The following is a 19,731-nucleotide window of genomic DNA, read 5'->3' as shown; positions in this document are numbered from 1 at the left end:
ATTCTAATATTTTGAGATGGGTTTTTTTATGTTTTTGTACTGTATGCCATACTGATTAAAATTAAAATAGAAAAATGCTTGAAACATTTTAGTTTATGTGTAATGAGTCTATAATGTATAACTTTCACTTTCTTAAATAACTGATGGAAAATATTGAACTTTTTCACAATATTCTAATTTTTTGAGATGCACTAGTATATATTTTGCACAGGACTGTGTTCCTCTGATAACAGAAACAAAGCTCCAGCTCTCTTTGCTCTTAATCTGTTCTGTTCTTTCAGGATTTATCACGCATGTCGCTCTTTGTTCAGTTTTTTATGCCCGAGTTGTTTGAAACCAATCTGGGTTTTGTGTGTCAAATAAGGAAGCTGCTTCACCTTTAAAAAAATCAAACACTTTCATGAAGAAACTAATGTGAGCTGGAAAATAAATTAAATAAATAAAACGAGCTTCTTAAGCAAACTCTTCCATACTCACTTCCGACTTTGTATTTAAAATGTATTTTACAAAATCATGAATTTCTCTGGAGTTTTCAGGCTGAGCTCCTCTTCGTATTCTTTAACCACTCATTTCCTTGTTGTTTTTGAAGCATTTGCTTCCATTTGTTAACATTTTTCTTGATAGCAGGGAGACTGTAATGCCTTTTATCCATTTCTCTGTTTGAACAAGCAAAAACAGCACAAAAGTTACATGCACGTGAAAGGGAAATAAGACCGATTAAGCCTTGCTTGCATGAAAGACTGTCTGACCCCATCTGTAATTATCACGTGATGAGTAAAGTCATGCACAAGGGGTCTAATAAACAGTACGCATACCATACTACAACAGCGGGGGTATATAAAATAACTTGCAAAGCAGTAAATGAAACCAAGACTAAGAAAACAGCCAAGACATAACGGCGTATACGTAGTGAGGGATGCTTTTAGGACCTGAAAAGATCAAAAAGCCTAATTTCTGTGGTACTAGTTTGTAATACATGCTCATTCCAACTTGCCCGGTCAGGCATGTCGGGGACATATCCCACTTGCCCGAATGCATGTTTCACTTGCCCTGGGCAATCGGGCAGTCCTTAATGTCAAGCCCTGCTGCTTGGCTATAGTAATTAAACCATGGCGAGCAGCACATTAATAAATAACCCTAAATTTCAGCGCACCCATCACTGAAAAGGCAAGCAATTTCAGAAATAGTATGTTCTGTCCACCCTATTTTGTTGACTATTTGGTCACTTACAGAACACGTGGAAATCCCAGCTTGAGCCTGGGCCACACCAGCTGCATTGCGTGTGCATGACAGCCATGTCGCTAAATTACTGTGGCTTGTACATGTTTGATCACACTGCCAGCATTGCTGCTGTGGCATTGCTACTGCGAGCCCCATGTCTTTCCACATTGAGTTTGCCTTTAATAATGGCCATAAGTAATTGAATGATTTTCATTTATATTTAGTTTAGACAGACAAGGACAGACAGACATGTGCAACTTAAAAAAAAAAGTTTATGTCCACGAAATATAGCCTAAGCATTGAACAACAGCAAAAGATACAGTTTTGTAATGTGAAAACATCCGTTTAGTCATATTGACATCATACCAGCAACATTCCATAAGCAAAACACCTCTCAGTATTAGTTTCAATGTCTAGATCTGGCCTATTCAAACGGCTGCCCGCGGGCCACATACGGCCCAGAAGCAACCGCCAAGTGGCCCAGCCCGTGGTCCTGCCAGAAATGCAGAGAAAAAAAATAATCAAGAAATACACATTTCACAAGCCTTCAGAAACTCCTACAGTTTTGGAGACCACCCCCCCCCATCCGAATACTCAGTATGCACTCACGTTGGTTCAGAACCTACTACCCGACCGTTACTGTCATATGTTCTATGGGTATTTGAGTTAGTAGTGAGCTTGCATCCCACATCACATCCGCCTTATTAGCTATGCAAGACACAAAAGTGGTGGTCAGCTAAGCTCACCGTTTACAAAACGTTACTATCACTGGGGTGCTTTGCTGGTTGTTAAAATGCCCTACGCTTACGTTATTTTCTGCTGACTGAATTGAACAAACCGTGAAACTGATAAGTTTGTTCCAGGTTCCCCGTGAAGTGATCGAATGAAAGAGCAAAGGATTTTACCAAAAGACAAATGTGAAAGGTGGCTCTTGAACCTTTCACTGTGATGGAAGGGAGTAGAGTTTGCAGTGATCATGAAAGGTTTGCAAATTCCTCAGATTCATTTCATTTGGATTTGCACATGACTTTTCTCGCCATTTTCCATTATTCCATAATGTTTTGAAGTTCAGGGGACACAAGTCCTCAGATGGGTTTTTGTTTACTGTTTAATCGTGACCACCATACTGGAAACAAACATATGTTTTCACTATCAGGATGTCCTAGCAATCTTTACAATATGCAGCATTTATTTCTCTCTTACTCCACCTTCTCGGTTTTAATTAAAAAAAAAAAAAAAAGTAGCATTTGCTGGAAGCGAAGGACGGTTGAGAATCAAGCGGCTGTGGTTTGTTTACACCCAATACTAAAACTTGTAGCCAGGCCTTAATGTTAACTTTTGACACCTTAAATGGCCTCAAAATTTTTTTTGCCCCCACTGAATTTCCTTTTGCCCTAAAATTTTGCTGCATTTGGGAAAGTTTTCAACTACAATACATGGTTCAAGGCAATACCGATATGCTTTCTAGGGGTATAATTTGAGTTTAGACAAAAGTAAAATTTTTTAAAAAAATATATACATTCTTAAAAACATTTCTGCAACAGAACAACAAGACAAGCCCTGAAAACATGAAACATAAATCAATATATGCAAGACTTGCGTACGGTACGAATACATAATACTTTTTTTTTTTTTAAAGAGTTTAGGACAGGGGCGGCACGGTGGTGTAGTGGTTAGCGCTGTCGCCTCACAGTAAGAAGGTCCGGATTCGAGCCCCGTGGCCGGCGAGGGCCTTTCTGTGTGGAGTTTGCATGTTCTCCCCGTGTCCGCGTGGGTTTCCTCCGGGTGCTCCGGTTTCCCCCACAGTTCAAAGACATGCAGGTTAGGTTAACTGGTGACTCTAAATTGACCGTAGGTGTGAATGTGAGTGTGAATGGTTGTCTGTGTCTATGTGTCAGCCCTGTGATGACCTGGCGACTTGTCCAGGGTGTACCCCGCCTTTCGCCCGTAGTCAGCTGGGATAGGCTCCAGCTTGCCTGCAACCCTGTAGAAGGATAAAGCGGCTAGAGATAATGAGATGAGATGAGATGAGATTAGGACACAAAACACTGTAACAATGACTAGCAATATTGAAAAGATGAATTATAAAATTAAAAACATTATAAAAACAGGAGTCGGTACGGCAGTACCGTCTCATCATTCAGTTTGTAATTGCATTGAGGAGGAAATTAAACAACCTGTCCTCCTCATCTACATCAGCTTCCTGTGCAGCCTCTGCAAATTGTGGGCGCCATTCACGCTGTCTCTCCGTCCACCATAGGTGGACTGCCCTCTCAGCGTTCTATGCATCAAGATCCTGGCCCTGTAGAGCAGGGGTTCTCAACCTTTTCTGATTTGAGGCCCACCTATTCATACTTGTACCGAGTCAGGGCCCATTTTATTAAAAAAAAAAAAAAATCTCCCCAGTTATTTTAGCTCATCTATTCTATTAGAACCTAATAATATATTGTAAAAAGTGTATTAAATGGGATGCAACATCACTCCCTGTTACAAATGTGAATTTAAATAAATGCAATAAACACAGATTTTTAGATTGTAGGTATTGTATTTAAAACTGTACGGACGTGCCAGAAGCCAAACCCCGCATGCAGGACATTCTCAGTCAAAAGGGATTAATGATCCAAAAGTGGAGTCTGGTCCATTAACACAGGAACTTACTGCCATGTTTGTGTTCAGCAAACAAGCAAGTTATTAAAACCAAGAAGTACACTCAAAAGAAGTGGATATAGGAACACTCAATGGGATAGATCCTTACATGCTAACAAAGAAGGATTTTTCCTATGAAAAAAAAAAATTACTACCTAAATTTGACATTAGTAGAATAAAGTTTGATCCTATTGTAGCCATAACTAAATACAAATACAATAGTTATGCATACTATTAACTAACTTAAATGTGAAGATAATTAACAGATAATCAACAGATTTCAAGGTCGTTTTTTCCCCCAAAAGATTCTGTATATTTTAGTCTTTTGTATTTGTACATGCATGACCCCACCAGCTCTGCTGATCAACTTATGTTTAAATAAAAGTTATTCGTTCATTATGAGTTGAAAAATTATCCATCCGTCGAGTTCCCTGCCATCTTAGACTACCTGATGCTGCAGACATTTGTTCGTGTAGAACAGATGAAAACCTGGAAGAGCACAACTTTTTATACATGGCTGGGTTAAAGATCTGGGGATCAGGACACTACAAGATAAATCCTGTATCGTTTATGCCTGGGTAAACAGGAGGTTCTGGGCTTTTTGTCCACGTCTTTGCAACGGTTGCTAGGACGCTACAAGTTTTAGTATCGGGTGTAAACACACCACAGCCGCTCGATTCTCAATCCTCCCTGCTCTTCTCTTCCAGCAGGCATCACAGATCCATATAATTACCCACAAACGTCTCTCTCGCGCTCTCTCTCTCTCTCTCTCTCTGTGTGCGCGTGTACGCACGCATGGTGAAAATCCCCGGTCACATATTTATTTATTTAGTCTTCGTATTTACAAAAAATACCTGAAATAAAACTAAGATGGGGAAGCCGCAACAGCCGAAGCCAATTACTGTGAGCCCCACAAAAAACGTTTACAAATATTAACTTAAAATATCAAATAAATGTTTCAAGTTTTTTAAAAGCAGCAGGTAATTTTCTTTATGTCGCGTGCCATATTACATCTTAAGCATATCGATTTCCATGTGCGTGGATCTTCAGGATGGTAATTCAACTGCAATGCTTGGATATAGCATTGCAGGAGTGAAGATTTGAATTTTAACAGAGTCATCTTCAGCTCACGGAGTTCTTTTGGTAGAATATTCCATATCCTTGTACTGTAGATCTTATAAGGTATGATTGTTGGTATGTTGAAGTCTGGCAAAATTGTTTGAAGGTAACTCCAGGTGAGAGTTTGTACTTCTTGTTGATCTTGCCTGTTTGATGACACTTGGTAAAACTTCAGGATCAATATTTGTCAGACCAGTAATTAGTTTGTAGAAGAACACCATGTCAAGATACTCATGCCAATAACACAATGGAAGTAGATTTGTCAATATGCTACTCAATAGGGGGATGGTAAACACCGTATGCACCACTTTAACACACACACACACACACACACACACACACACACACACAAAAAAAAAAAAAATGTGCACGCGGGCCTGAAGCAAGCCAAATCAGAATCGCTGTTACAAACCAGGAAGAAAAAAAACAAAAATGATCACAGGGAGGCAAGGATGCTGGTTAATACATCTTGTTTTTTGTAATGTACTCGCTTGAAAATCATTTTTGTGCTTAAAGAAGCCGACCATAGGTGTGCCCAAATGGGCCTAACTCGCTAAAAATATTTCTGCCTGAACGTCTTGGTTGGGCAAATCCGGCAATGCCTGGTGTTGAGGCTAGATAGCATCCAAGCAATGACCGCAACGACACGTACAAAAAACCCCAAAAACGCCTGCTTACTCTGGCATAAATGATACAGGATTTATCTTGGTTAACTTATCTAGGTTAACTGGTGACTAAATTGACCGTAGGTGTGAATGTGAGTGTGAATGGTGGTCTGTGTCTATGTGTCAGCCCTGTGATGACCTGGCGACCTGTCCAGGGTGTACCCCGCCTTTCGCCCGTAGTCAGCTGGGATAGGCTCCAGCTTGCCTGTGACCCTGTAGAACAGGATAAAGCAGCTAGAGTTAATGAGATGAGATGGTGATTGTCTCAGTTCATCTGATTATTTAATTAGTCTTTTACGTTTTATCAGTGAAAATACATGCACGTACATGTATGTTGCATAAATTATAACACCTATCCTGTTTTAATGAGAGTCAACCCACAATCAATGAAGTCAAATCAGTCTTAGTTGAGCAAGTCGGTAATGGTATTTCTTACTTTTATCATAAATTTTAATTTATATGACTTTGGTCTATAACTAAAAGGCTTCGGCCTTCAAACTGGTTCCTGCTGTGATGTCACGTGCTCAGGGCTGGCTGGCTCAGCGAGGCAGCTTGAATGCCAACTTTGCAGTCCATTTTAACTCTCAAAAATATATAATTTTTTATTCCCGTTTATGCAGCATACAAGAGTCAAGGATGGAGATACTGTCCACTCAAATTTATTTAAAAATAAAGGTTGTGTATTTCCTTTAAAAAGATTACAATGTGCAGAGGCACCACTTTGAGAAACACCAGACTTTCCACACAAACTTTCCCAGGGATCCCAGGAGAAAGCAGCAAAAGTGCAGACTTTGACTGCATCTTACAACCAGAGTTGTACTACCATGGTGCAGTCATGCACAGCCCGAGAGAGAGCTACAGCAGCTTCCCTTCATGTTTCCTGGATCTTGACAAAGAAGAAAAGGCCATTCGCAGACTCAAACTGTGAAAGACTATATGATGGTCGTCATGGATGAGGTGATAAATGATGACAAAATTAAAATGAGTACGACATCTGCTATTTAAAAAATAAAAAAAAATACCTGTCGACACTTCAAACATTCGCAGGGTTGAAATTCTTGCTACAGATGTGTTTGAAACGCTGTTAGAAGACCTTAAGTAAGCGGATGTCATGTCTATAGCAGTAAATGAGTCCACAGACAAAACCGATATTGCACAATTGTGCATATTTTGCAGGGGATTTTTTTTGTTGTTTTTTTTGTTTTGTTTTTTTAAATGGCAAATGCTTCCGAGAGGAACTGCTCGGTTTACTGCAGTGAGAATGCACAACCTGGCAAGATGGTCTGAGAAAATTTCAGCATTTTTCCAAAGACAATGGTCTGGATATGAAGTGTGTGTGCATGCTTGTGATGGATGGGGCTCCATCTAAAGCAGGAAAAGTAAGTGCTTTGGCAGCACGTTGGTCCACTGTTGTACCTCAGGTATCATCCTTACACTGCATTGTGCATCAGATGGTGGTGTGCTTAAAACTAAGCAGCGAGCTTAAAACAGTAACGGACAACATTGATGGCTACAATTAATTTTATTTGCTCCACATCAAGCCTCCAGCACCGCTTATTCCACACGCTGTCGTCAGAAATGTCTGCTGAGCATCACGACCTGCTTTTGCATGACGATGCCAGGTGGCTGTCCAAAAGAAAAGCATTGGAGTGTTTGAGATCTCGGAGAGGAGATCACAACTTTCCTCTGCAGCAGCAAGCAAGGGGGAGAAGAAAAAAAAAAGGGGGGGGCAGAAACGCACTTGAATCACATGCTGGACGACAACTTCATGGCCAATGTCTGCTTTCTGAGCAACATATTTCAACACCTCAATAAACTAAAAGTGGAACTACAAGGCAGAGACAAAACACTCATCAAACTGGAGGAACAGGTGCGCACATTCCCAGTCAAACTGGACTTTTTTGCGACTGATTTGAGCACAGGCCGAATGCTGCATTTTCTGATGCTCTGCAAAAGCATCTCACAGATTTCATTGAGAGGTTGAAAGATAACTTTGTTGGTTGACTGGACTTGCTCTGCCCACAGAGGTGATGGGTTTTGCCAGAGACCCATTCACTTTTGCAACAGAAGATGACTTAGCTGCCAGAGAAAAGGGGAAAGTCTGTTGACAATCATCCGTAACCATGGCACAGGAGCGTCACACGAACAGGCCTGCCAAGTTTTGGACTGATGTCAACGTACGTCAGTTCTATAATGTTAAGAAAGTAGCAATCATCGTGCACGGTATGTTTGGATCAACATACACGTTGTGAATCAAGCTTTTCACATATGAACTCAATAAAAAGCAGCTCTTGTTGCTCCCTGACTGACAGTACTCTTCATCAATACCTTCAGATTGCATTGACCTCTTACAAGCCAAAAGTCACTACTCTTATTCAAAACAACAACAAAAAAAAACAAAACGTCACTTCTCCCACTGGCAAAGTCAGCAGGGTAACTGTCGCCTACATATCAATAACGTGGGATGTCAATAACAGTCATGCCTAATCACACATTTGGCGATTTAAAACAAACCCATGTTCCCTCTGCAAGGGCAAATACAGCCCCAATTACATACCGTATAAGGGCGCCCAAATTACGGGTTGTCAAAAGGCCCAAAATAGAACATATGAAAATCGCCCAAATTAGAAGAAAAAATCCTGTTTCATAAGGGTGGAGAACCCAAAATATTTTTAAGTCATTGTTAAATGTCATTTTTTGGCATATATTTCAATTTGTTGTTCAGTCACTTCATAACATGAACATGAAATGCATCTAGCGATTACCGTAAACCGTGTCTGAGTCTCTGACGTCTGAATATTGTAAAACATACTTCCTTTGTTTATGTTGTGAAATTCTCAACGATTCATGATAACACGTGGCTGTCGGTTTGTGATACTGCTGATAGTATAGACTGACAAGTGGTCATCTACCAGGTCGTGGTAGACCTAAGACAACTGGTAAATCACATAAGAACAGCAGTTCATATACTCATGGAAAACACACAATCGATGGCATTATTAAGTCTACAGGTGGGGGAATGGGGAGGTTTATAAATAAGTTTTATGGTACGTATTTGTTGCTATAAAATATCTTGCACACAAATTTCTCTGTAGAAAGTGATTTAATTCTAAGAGTAATAATTTTAATTGTGTTGATGAATGACTGTTATACTAATTATACTACTGGACCTATTATTAATATATGTAAAGACATACTACAAACTATTTTATGTGGTTATATTATATCTCATCTCATTATCTCTAGCCGCTTTATCCTTCTACAGGGTCGCAGGCAAGCTGGAGCCTATCCCAGCTGACTACGGGCGAAAGGCGGGGTACACCCTGGACAAGTCGCCAGGTCATCACAGGGCTGACACATAGACACAGACAACCATTCACACTCACACCTACGGTCAATTTAGAGTCACCAGTTAACCTAACTGCATGTCTTTGGACTGTGGGGGAAACCGGAGCACCCGGAGGAAACCCACGCGGACACGGGGAGAACATGCAAACTCCACACAGAAAGGCCCTCGCCGGCCACGGGGCTCGAACCCGGACCTTCTTGCTGTGAGGCGACAGCGCTAACCACTACACCACCGTGCCGCCCCGTTATATTATATATCTGTTTTATTTTAATTGATATATTGTTGAATTGACATATTCTAGCTTTTTCGATATGTATCAATAGCTTAATTTAGACAGATACATATGTCATATTTTTTATATTTTGATTGTTCTAGATCATTGTTTCACTGTTTGATATTTTAAAGTTCTCTGCTGCCCATACTCTTGTGCAAATAGATTGATATTACATATTGTTTCCCATTTTTCATGCATATAAAAAAAAATTCATGAACTATTTTTATCGTTTTTATTTATTCAGAATGTTGGAGAAAACTTTTGACTTTTTAGATACAGCACTACTTTATACTTGCACATGATTATGTAATTTCTATTATTTTTATTGCTCGATATATTTATAATTGGTTAAAAAAATGACTAAAAATGATACGTCAAAAATTTTCGGCACACTACGCGCGAAAATGGTAAAAAAAAATTTTTAGGCTCGCTACGCTCGCCATGGTGCCCAAATTAAAAATCTGTCTTTGACCCTGCTCTGTGTGCAGTAGACGTTGTACTTGTGTATTAGTTACTGTTCTTGCATACTATGGGTTCGTGCACGGATAGCTTTAACCCTCTGGGGTCGAGAGCTTTGCCAGCGAAGCTTGGCAGGTTTAGAATGAGTAGGTCATGTATTTAGATAAAATATCTTTACAAGTTTTTAATCATACAAGCATGATAAACATAGACAAACTTTATACTTTCCTATGCGCCCACTGCCAAATAATATATTTTTTAAAATTACCTAAATTAGATGAAACATAACTTGTCACCTTACTCAAACACACCAGAGTCGGAGCGCTGAGCGCCCACTTACGCATTCATAAAAGACTATTCACATGGGAACGGCACAATAATCACTTTCACTCTTTCGGCTTCAATTGGTTTCTCTTTAGCGGTGGGAACGCCCACCGTAAACAGGATAAAATCTGTCAGCCATAGTTTAGGCTACCTGTTTGGAAGTAAAACGTGTTGCAAAATGGTATGCAGATTTTGTGTGCTTCAGATGATTCAGTAAAATCTTGAGAACTGGAACTCGAAAATCTCGAGAATCTCGAGAACAGGACAGCGATTCAGTAAAATCTCGAGAACTGTGACACTGATGAGCGGTGTCATTTTTTACTTCAACTCGATCCAGCTGAAGATCAACTTCGAGTAAGTGTAAATACTTGTATTTCTTGTGAGTACATCAGTTGATATGTGCATTGTAGTGCATGCACAGGAATATTTACAGTAATTTTTCCAGAGTTAAAAGTATCTCTCAAATACCGTATAACCTCTAATGAACACCCCCGGGGGCGTTACATTTTTAAAAAGGGGGGCGTTTATTAGGGGTAAAAAAAAAACAAAAAAAAAAAAAACAGTTGATCGAATTTTTCAAACCCTAACATAACTGCCCTACTAATTTTCCCTAACTTTCATACATTTTCTAGGTGAAAGTCGTCAAATTAAGTGTTTTTAAAAATTGATTTTTTTATTATTTGGGGCGCTTACTGGAGTGTATACGGTAATGCAGGTGTTCATTCGGCGAGGAAACAGCCCAGATATAGCTCTCGTGTCAGCTGGCTTGACATCTTTGATCTTTTCGCCGACCACTGTTACGTCACTCACTTTGCATAAAGCTGCCTTTTTGCAGAAGTCACACGCCTCCCAGATAATTTGATCTGATCATTCTGTTTCTAATCGTAAAGATGGACACACGTGTTGAAAAACACAAATCCTACACTGCGAGTTTTAAGCTAAAAGTCGTAAAAACGGCAGAGGAGAAAGGAAAGCACTTTGCTTCTAAACTCTACAAGATTGATCGTAAACGAGTCCACAAATGGTGCCAACAACAACATCGGACGATGATGACCAGGACAGCCAGGCGTTTGAAGGGTTTTCCCAGGAGGACATTGACATGGGAGAACAGGTGTTAGAAAATGTCACAGAGATTGTTTTATCAGAGTCGGAGCAGGAGGTTGACAGCAGTGATTCAGAGCAGGCATCAATGGATTGTGATAGCCCAGGACATTGAATTGGTATTCGATTTGGATACTGGACTTGGATAGAAAACCTGGGGTATGTAAAACTGTTCAGACTGTTAGTTTTTTTTTTTTTATTTTGAATTCTTTTTTTTTTTCTGAAATATGGGGGGGGGGGCGTTAATTAAGGAGGGGGCGTTCATTAAAGGTTATACGGTAGTTAATTTTGCTCTATTTTGAGTTTAGAGAGTAAAATTTGGAGTTTGAGTAAAATTACAGAGTAATTGTGTAACAGAGTTGGTTGTGGTTCTGAACTGAGTAAAATAGTACAAGAGTTCATTTCAAGACAAACTGAAGAGAGTCAAATACCAAAATAAAGTCAAATACCAGATAAATGAAGCTGCTCTAAAAAGCAGTTTTAGAACTGTGCTGGAACGTGTAAAAAAACATTACCTTACCCATTGTGACAGACCTTTTTGATCACTTGACCTGATGGGATTAAGAGTTGGCAGTGGGAGGGGTTTTCAGTCTTTTCATTGAATGGAATGGAAATTTTTCCACTTCTCATTGAATACCCCTACCACTGCCAACCCTTTATCCCAAAACAATAGGACAGAAATTTCTTGATAGTCAGTTAATTATCCAAATCAATGGAGCAGATTTAAGTTTTTGTGCTTGATACATCCCCAAGACTTAAGAGAAAGTCACTTCAAATGATCAAAATGGTTTGTCACAATGGGTAATGTTTTTTTTTTTTTACACATTCCAACAGTTCTACAACTGCTTTTTACAACAGCTTCATTAATCTGGTATTTTTTTTTTTTTTAAGAAGTGCATTCATGACGTACATACTACATAGATATTGTAGCTGAACTTGTGCTGAATACAAATAGTCATATGACTTTGAAAATACTGCTTAGATTTCCTGAAATTGAAATTTACAAAGTTTTATTTCATGGTAGTTTCAGTTTCATTTATGCACCTGGAACGTGAACTGACCAGAAAGAGGGATATTATTGTGCAAACAGTCTTGAAATCCAGACAGAGTCAGTTGTCTTTGAAGACAAGATTATCCAGTGTTTTGTTGGGAGATGAAAGCATCTCATTAGATGATTCATTCAAACTCTACTAACAGAACCATGATGTAAGCAGAGGATATAAAGAGACGAGTTGCTCCAAGTTTCCCTAACCCACGTCATCGCATACTGTATGTCACTTCCACAGGAAGCCTGTCTGGTATCTTAATAAAAAAAACATTTTTCTAGAACACTATTTGGTCTCCAAAAATGAATGTTGGACTGTTGAAATCTACTAATACTTTTACTTAACATGAGTTTAAGAGTAAATCACTGCAAGATCCCTTTAAATGCACTTTGTGATGTGCCTGGGACATACATGACCAAAATATTTATTTCGAAAGGGAAAATGTTACTGCTAATACTGTGCACTGTTTTGTTTTTATGAACTTTGAGATGTACCTAGATCAGATATGACCAAAGTGTTTATTTTAAAAATGGAAAAAAAAGTATTACGACTAGAGCGGCGGCTACAATTACCGACACCTTTTCAGATTTACCAATAAAAAAATAATAATTTTACAAAAGTGAGTTTCAGTTACTACAGTTATCACTGGTTGGTTAATCAACTGAAAGACCCCCCCCTCGCCCTTTGAGCTTGTCGTCTGATGACACAGCTCGTTACCGGAAATGGACTTTAGCACGATCAGCAATTTGAGGAAAAGCCGGATGTTATCATCACAGGTAAGCATGGTGGAAAAATCATGGACATGTTTTTACTTGTTAAAGTCACCGATAATTCATGAGATCCTTGTCAAAACCTACTTTGTTTCTTACTCTTTCATTTCACAGTCGCCATTTTGTATCTAAACAGGTGTTTGAGAAGTCACGTGAGGTGTCGATAACAGTGATCACTTTCACCAGTGTCCACCATTATCAAACACCCTGTGGAATGAAGTGACATTTACAGCGGTTACGTATCGATCTTTGTGTAACATTGTTGAAGTCGATGAAGTTCTTTAAAAAAAAAAAAAAACCCTGCTGTGATTTATAATCTTTGTTTTCTGATTCATAACAGAATGGAATGTTTATAGAGTATCTGGAATCCTATTGCAATAAATAGAATTAGACCAGAATTAAAATTCCTAGCATATAAAAAAAATTACATGCTTGAAATATTCAGCTTTTTCTATTGCATTCAGAAAATATTTTTTGCAGTTTATTGTAAATATTTACTACATATTACAATATCAGTAGACATTTTATATTTTGGCTCGAGGAATGACGTGACCTTTGACCTGGATTTTCATACAATTACAATATCAATTGCCTGATGACATTTATTGGTAAACTACAAAACTAGAAATTAATACAAAAAAACGAATGATTAACAAAATATGATCGACAAAAAACTTAGAAAGTGGAACAAAAAGATTTTCCGACACAGATTAAACATCATTTCATTTCTTTACAAACATTAAAATTACTTCCTCATTTATGTACGCACCGACATGGATATATAAAAGATATTTTGTACTAAAGTCTAAGTAAAACAAATTTGAAATAAAAGCCATGTTAACTTAATACCACATACCGATTTAAATTTAATAAATCATTCATCTGGATGTCGATAATTGTGGAACGGTGTCATGTGATCCGATACATTAAGTAATCAGGAATCAACTCATTGTTTTCCAGTGGAAGTTTGAGTAATTATTCATGCACAACTTGTGTATTGAAAGTCTTTTCTATTTTTGCAGCAGCCAAAAGATTGCAATTAAATAATATTACTGTATACTTATCAGCCTATTCGGTTTTTAGCCATATTGAATTTAGTTCGTTTGGTCCACAGCAGGCATCACTTATCCGCGCGATCTTCACAAGACTTGTGAGACTTAGAAACGTGAAATATCAGCTAGATGTCAGTGCTGCCATTTTGAAAACTGTTTTCCAAACGAAATATTACACAAAACCGAGTTTAAATGATGATTACTACCTACTTTTTTCAAACTTTCCTGATTGTTATCAAAACAAACAAAACTTCCGGCTTGATTACGTCAGCATTCGAAAGAGAAAAACAGAATAACTGTAGTATTTGAGTGTTTTCAGATAAAGCACCGCAAGGACTGTCGGATATCGAAAACCGCACATTGATATCTGCAATAATAAAAATTTGACAGCAATGAACGTGGGTCAAAATCGCGACAATTTCATGGATTTCTTTTGTCTCATTTTGTCAATGAGGAAAGTTTTACATCTTCTGTATTGTAATATAAAATGATTTCAACTTCTTGAACGCACTGTGCTAGTGTATCACACTTCATCTTTCAGTCTGAAGTACACCATTTTCTTGCAAAATATACATCTCGTTGGACCACGCATGAAATGTCTGCAGTGTGACATTTACTACTGAGATTTTCTGTCAAATTTATCAAGCTCATGATGTCAAATTGGCATTTAAATATCTAGTTTATAATGAATCTCTCATTTACAAAGTATCCAGATGGGGAAAAAAAAACCCCAAACATGTTCATAATACAGTATAACTTCCTAATACTACTGAGGAATGAGTCAAAATGGTATGTCAAAATGACAAAGATCTCCGTAGTGTCCGTAAGACCCCCTGTGTTCAGTGGTGCTTGAAAGTTTGTGAACCCTTTAGAATTCTCTATATTTCTGCATAAATATGACCGGAAACAGATTTTCACACAACTCCTAAAAGTAGATAAAGAGAACCCAGTTAAATGAGACAAAAATATTATACTTGGTCATTTATTTATTGAGGAAAATGATCCAATATTGCATATCTGTGAGTGGCAAAAGTATGTGAACCTCTAAGATTAGCAGTTAATTTGAAGGTGAAATTAGAGAGTCAGGTGTTTGTCATCCCACTGACTGAAATCAGGTGCGAGTGGGCACCCTGTTTTATTTAAAGAACAGGGATCTATCAAAGTCTGATCTTCACAACACATGTTTGTGGAAGTGTATCATGGCACAAACAAAGGAGATTTCTGAGGACCTCAGAAAAAGCGTTGTTGATGCTCATCAGGCTGGAAAAGGTTACAAAACCATCTCTAAAGAGTTTGGACTCCACCAATCCACAGTCAGACAGATTGTGTACAACTGGAGGAAATTCAAGACCATTGTTATCCTCCCCAGGAGTGGTCGACCAACAAAGATCACTCGAAGAGCAAGGAGCGTAATAGTCGGCGAGGTCACAAAGGACCCCAGGGTAATTTCTAAGCAACTGAAGGCCTCTCTCACATTGGCTAATATTAAATGTTCATGAGTCTACCATCAGAACACTGAACAACAATGGTGTGCATGGCAGGGTTGCAAGGAGAAAGCCACTGCTCTCCAAAAAAAAACAAAAAAAAAAACATTGCTGCTCGTCTGCAGTTTGCTAAAGACACGTGGACAAGCCAGAAGGCTATTGGAAAAATGTTTTGTGGATGGAAGAGACCAAAATAGAACTTTTTGGTTTAAATGAGAAGTGTTATGTTTGGAGAAAGGAAAACACTGCATTCCAGCATAAGAACCTTATCCCATCTTTGAAACATGGTGGTGGTAGTATCATGGTTTGGGCCTGTTTTGCTGCATCTGGGCCAGGATGGCTTGCCATCATGGCTTGCCATCATTGATGGAACAATGAACTCTAAATTATACCAGCGAATTCTAAAGAAAAATGTCAGGACATCTGTCCATGAACTGAATCTCAGAAGAAGGTGGGTCATGCAGCAAGACAACGACCCTAAGCACACAAGTCGTTCTACCAAAGAATGATTAAAGAAGAATAATGTTTTGGAATGGCCAAGTCAAAGTCCTGACCTTAATCCAGTCAAAATGTTGTGAAAGGACCTGAAGCAAGCAGTATGTGAAGAAACCCACCAACATCCCAGAGTTGAAGCTGTTCTGTACGGAGGAATGAGCTACAATTCTTCCAAGCCGGTGTCACAGTCTGATCGTGCGCTGGTATAAATTTACCATGCGCAGACCGATTTTTTTTCCCCCGGTCAACTTCCAGGAAGTCTAAATTTAACATTTCTTGCTGCGATTTTGTACCGAGCATTTCAACACATTTGTGGACTAATAGAATGCGAATTGTGACTACAATTGTGAGATGTGATTATCAGTAGACAAGTGGTTTGGATTGAATTTTATTAGTATGTGTAAATAAAGTTAATAAAGTTGTTCAAAACACTTTACATTCTGACTTTGTTCTTTCATATATACTTAAATCAATATTCATGAAGATAAAGTTCATCATTCCTGGCTGCTGGCTGGTCCTGATCAGCCTACTTGGTGCATAAACTGGAACTAAAACACGGGTCATTCATTCATTAAGATAAAGTGAAAATAATTTATCTGTGGATCAAGTATGAACGTAAATCCCATATCATATTGGTCTGGTAAATTCTGACTAGGCCCAATGACAGCAGTCTAATTATACCAAGTTGGTAAATTTGAGAGAATAACTAAATTATTATAATCATGAGGAGTCTTACTTAAATCAATATTCATCAAGATAAAGTGTAAATAATTCAAGTATCAGGGCTCGACATTAACAGTAGCCCGATTGCCCAGGGCAACCATTCAACAGATTCGGACAACCAGACTCTCACGAATGCTTGCCCGATTGGGCAACTACCCAAATATGTCAACTTACGTGAAAAACGATGTTTATTCATTCATATTATGATGAAATTCCATCACGATTTGCTATTGTTTGACTCGGAAAGACCGCGTCCATGTTATCATTACGGGATGTTCAACAACTAGCGGAATTCACATTTGCACATCGCGGGCTCGCAATGCAGTTTCCCATTGCTAATAATTATCGTGTAGTGCATATTCAGTGGAGTATTTATCCTCCGGTTACTTATAATGACTAGAACCGGAGTCGTATAGATGTACGTACTTCCTCACTTCTTCGATCAACCGCTCTTCGTGCTGCTCCATCTTCGCTCGTGTTTTTAAAAATGGTGGTCGTGAAAATAAACCAAACCGGGAAAGTAGGGAAGCGGAAGTGCGTGTACAGCGGATGTAGAGTGGACCAATCAGAGCCCTCTTGTCTGCGAGGCTGTCTGCAGTGGTCACAATTTTTGGGAGGTGCGCGCAGAGCATCTGCGAAAGGGGGGGGGGGCTTCGCAGACGCCATCTGTGACGCCATCTGCGAGGACTGGGTTGTCAGCATAAATTGGCCTTATGCGCCTCGCCTCATCTATACGCTCTTGCCAGTATCTGTTGGCGTTGTCAGTGACAACAAGCCACAGCACCAAGACCAGCAACACTAACTACTCCATGTCCTCCATGTCTATTGTTTACTATCCGGGTCATGAGACTACCGCTTAAAAGGTCACTGATGTCATTGTTTGCGCCGCCTAACGACACCACGTGATGTCCACCCACTTTCGCTAACTCCACCCAATGTGTCCACCCACTTCCAACCAGCACGGTTCAGCGCAGTTGTAGTCGAAATGCAACGCCAACAGCCCCACTCAGCTCGACTCAGCCACGTTGGTAGTGGAAAAGCTCCATTTATCTACTTGTGTGAATCTGATGTTGGGTCATATTTATGCAGAAATACAGAAAACTCCAAAGGGTTCACAAACTTTCAAGCACCACTGTATATAGGCATATTTACAATTGAGTACACTTTTTTTTTTTTTAAACTGAACAAACATTCTATAAATTATTGGCCAGTATCAAAGGCAAACTCTAAAAAGTCAGGGGTGGTGGCAGCAGTAGTGCTGGCGTTGTGGATAAACACAAGCATGAGAGCCGCAGCTGATGGGGCCCAAGCCGAGTGTGAAAAACAGGCGCTTGAGGACCACAATGGAAATAAGTTTATGCTTTATTGTGCCATCATCTGTAATGTCTGTTTTATTTACATGTACTTTTATTGCCAAATCAAATCTAGGCCTAGATACCGTACTGCTACAGCGAGGCTCGAACAGGCTAACCTGCATTCAGACCGCACTGCAGGTGTATACACTACTGTTCAAAAGTTTGGGGTCACCCAGACAATTTTGTGTTTTCCATGAAAAGTCACACTTTTATTTCCCACCATAAGTTGTAAAATGAATAGAAAATATAGTCAAGACATTTTTCTGGCCATTTTGAGCATTTAATCGACCCCACAAATGTGATGCTCCAGAAACTCAATGTGCTCCAAGGAAGGTCAGTTTTATAGCTTCTCTAAAGAGCTCAACTGTTTTCAGCTGTGCTAACATGATTGTACAAGGGTTTTCTAATCATCCATTAGCCTTCTGAGGCAATGAGCAAACACACTGTACCATTAGAACACTGGAGTGAGAGTTGCTGGAAATGGGCCTCTATACACCTATGGAGATATTGCACCAAAAATCAGACATTTGCAGCTAGAATAGTCATTTACCACATTAGCAATGTATAGAGTGGATTTCTGATTAGTTTAAAGTGATCTTCATTGAAAAGAACAGTGCTTTTCTTTCAAAAATAAGGACATTTCAAAGTGACCCCAAACTTTTGAACGGTAGTGTACACAGTTTTACGGTAATTCCCGTTCAGATAGTTTAAAAAACGAAAAAGGGCTACCGCTCCTCAACTTACTTTATCCAAGTCCACGGGGGCCAAATGAACCGAGGCTCCGGGCCTTGTGTTTGAGACGGGGTTTAAAATGACAGATATAGTTCACAACTCTATAGGTAACTCACAATTAGCTGATTACTAGTAGACAGGTTTTTTTTTTCATTGACTGCTCACCCAAACAACGAGCCGAAGAAAGACTGCGAGGACTTGACTTTCTTTTCGGCTTCTGCCATGAGAACCATGGCCTCTTTTTCTTTGGCTGAGTTGTCCATATTTCCTGTAAACAGTTCCCGTTGGCTCAAGAACCGCCAGTCTTCGGCCACATCAACACAAATCACCAAAATTTCTGACAGTCACCCAGGAGGCGTTCCCTTCTTCGGTTTCTGCTTCAGGGTTATTGGTGCATCACTGCCACCTACTGGTATGGAGTGTAGATCAGACTATTACTTCTAATCTTAAAGGGGAAGTGAAGTCATTTTTAAACTTGCTTTATTCTCATCTTATCTCATTATCTCTAGCCGCTTTATCCTTCTACAGGGTCGCAGGCAAGCTGGAGCCTATCCTAGCTGACTACGGGCGAAAGGCGGGGTACACCCTGGACAAGTCGCCAGGCCATCACAGGGCTGACACAGAGACACAGACAACCATTCACACTCACATTCACACCTACGGTCAATTTAGAGTCACCAGTTAACCTAACCTGCATGTCTTTGGACTGTGGGGGAAACCGTAGCACCCGGAGGAAACCCACGTGGACACGGGAAGAACATGCAAACTCTGCACAGAAAGGCCCTCGCCGGCCACGGGGCTCGAACCCGGACCTTCTTGCTGTGAGGCGACAGCGCTAACCACTACACCACCGCGCCGCCCCACTTGCTTTATTTCTTTATTATAAAGAAATAGGGACAAATTACTCAATTCTGAT

The 19,731-nt window shown here is 39.5% G+C and overlaps 1 protein-coding gene across 1 annotated transcript in view; it reads right to left on the bottom strand.

Annotated features, from left to right (window-relative positions):
• napab (N-ethylmaleimide-sensitive factor attachment protein, alpha b) overlaps positions 1 to 19,186 on the bottom strand; it is an 87,459-nt gene extending 68,273 nt beyond the window's left edge. Inside the window, exon 1 of the mRNA XM_060923996.1 lies at positions 18,981 to 19,186. Within this exon, the coding sequence (XP_060779979.1) occupies positions 18,981 to 19,078 (98 nt within the window). The 5' untranslated portion in view covers positions 19,079 to 19,186. The remainder of the gene's footprint in view (positions 1 to 18,980) is intronic.
• Positions 19,187 to 19,731: the final 545 nt, after the last annotated feature.

This window comes from Neoarius graeffei, chromosome 6 (genome assembly GCF_027579695.1).
Source record: "Neoarius graeffei isolate fNeoGra1 chromosome 6, fNeoGra1.pri, whole genome shotgun sequence".
NCBI classification, from domain to species: domain Eukaryota; kingdom Metazoa; phylum Chordata; class Actinopteri; order Siluriformes; family Ariidae; genus Neoarius; species Neoarius graeffei.
This window is presented reverse-complemented; position numbering and strand designations above follow the sequence as displayed.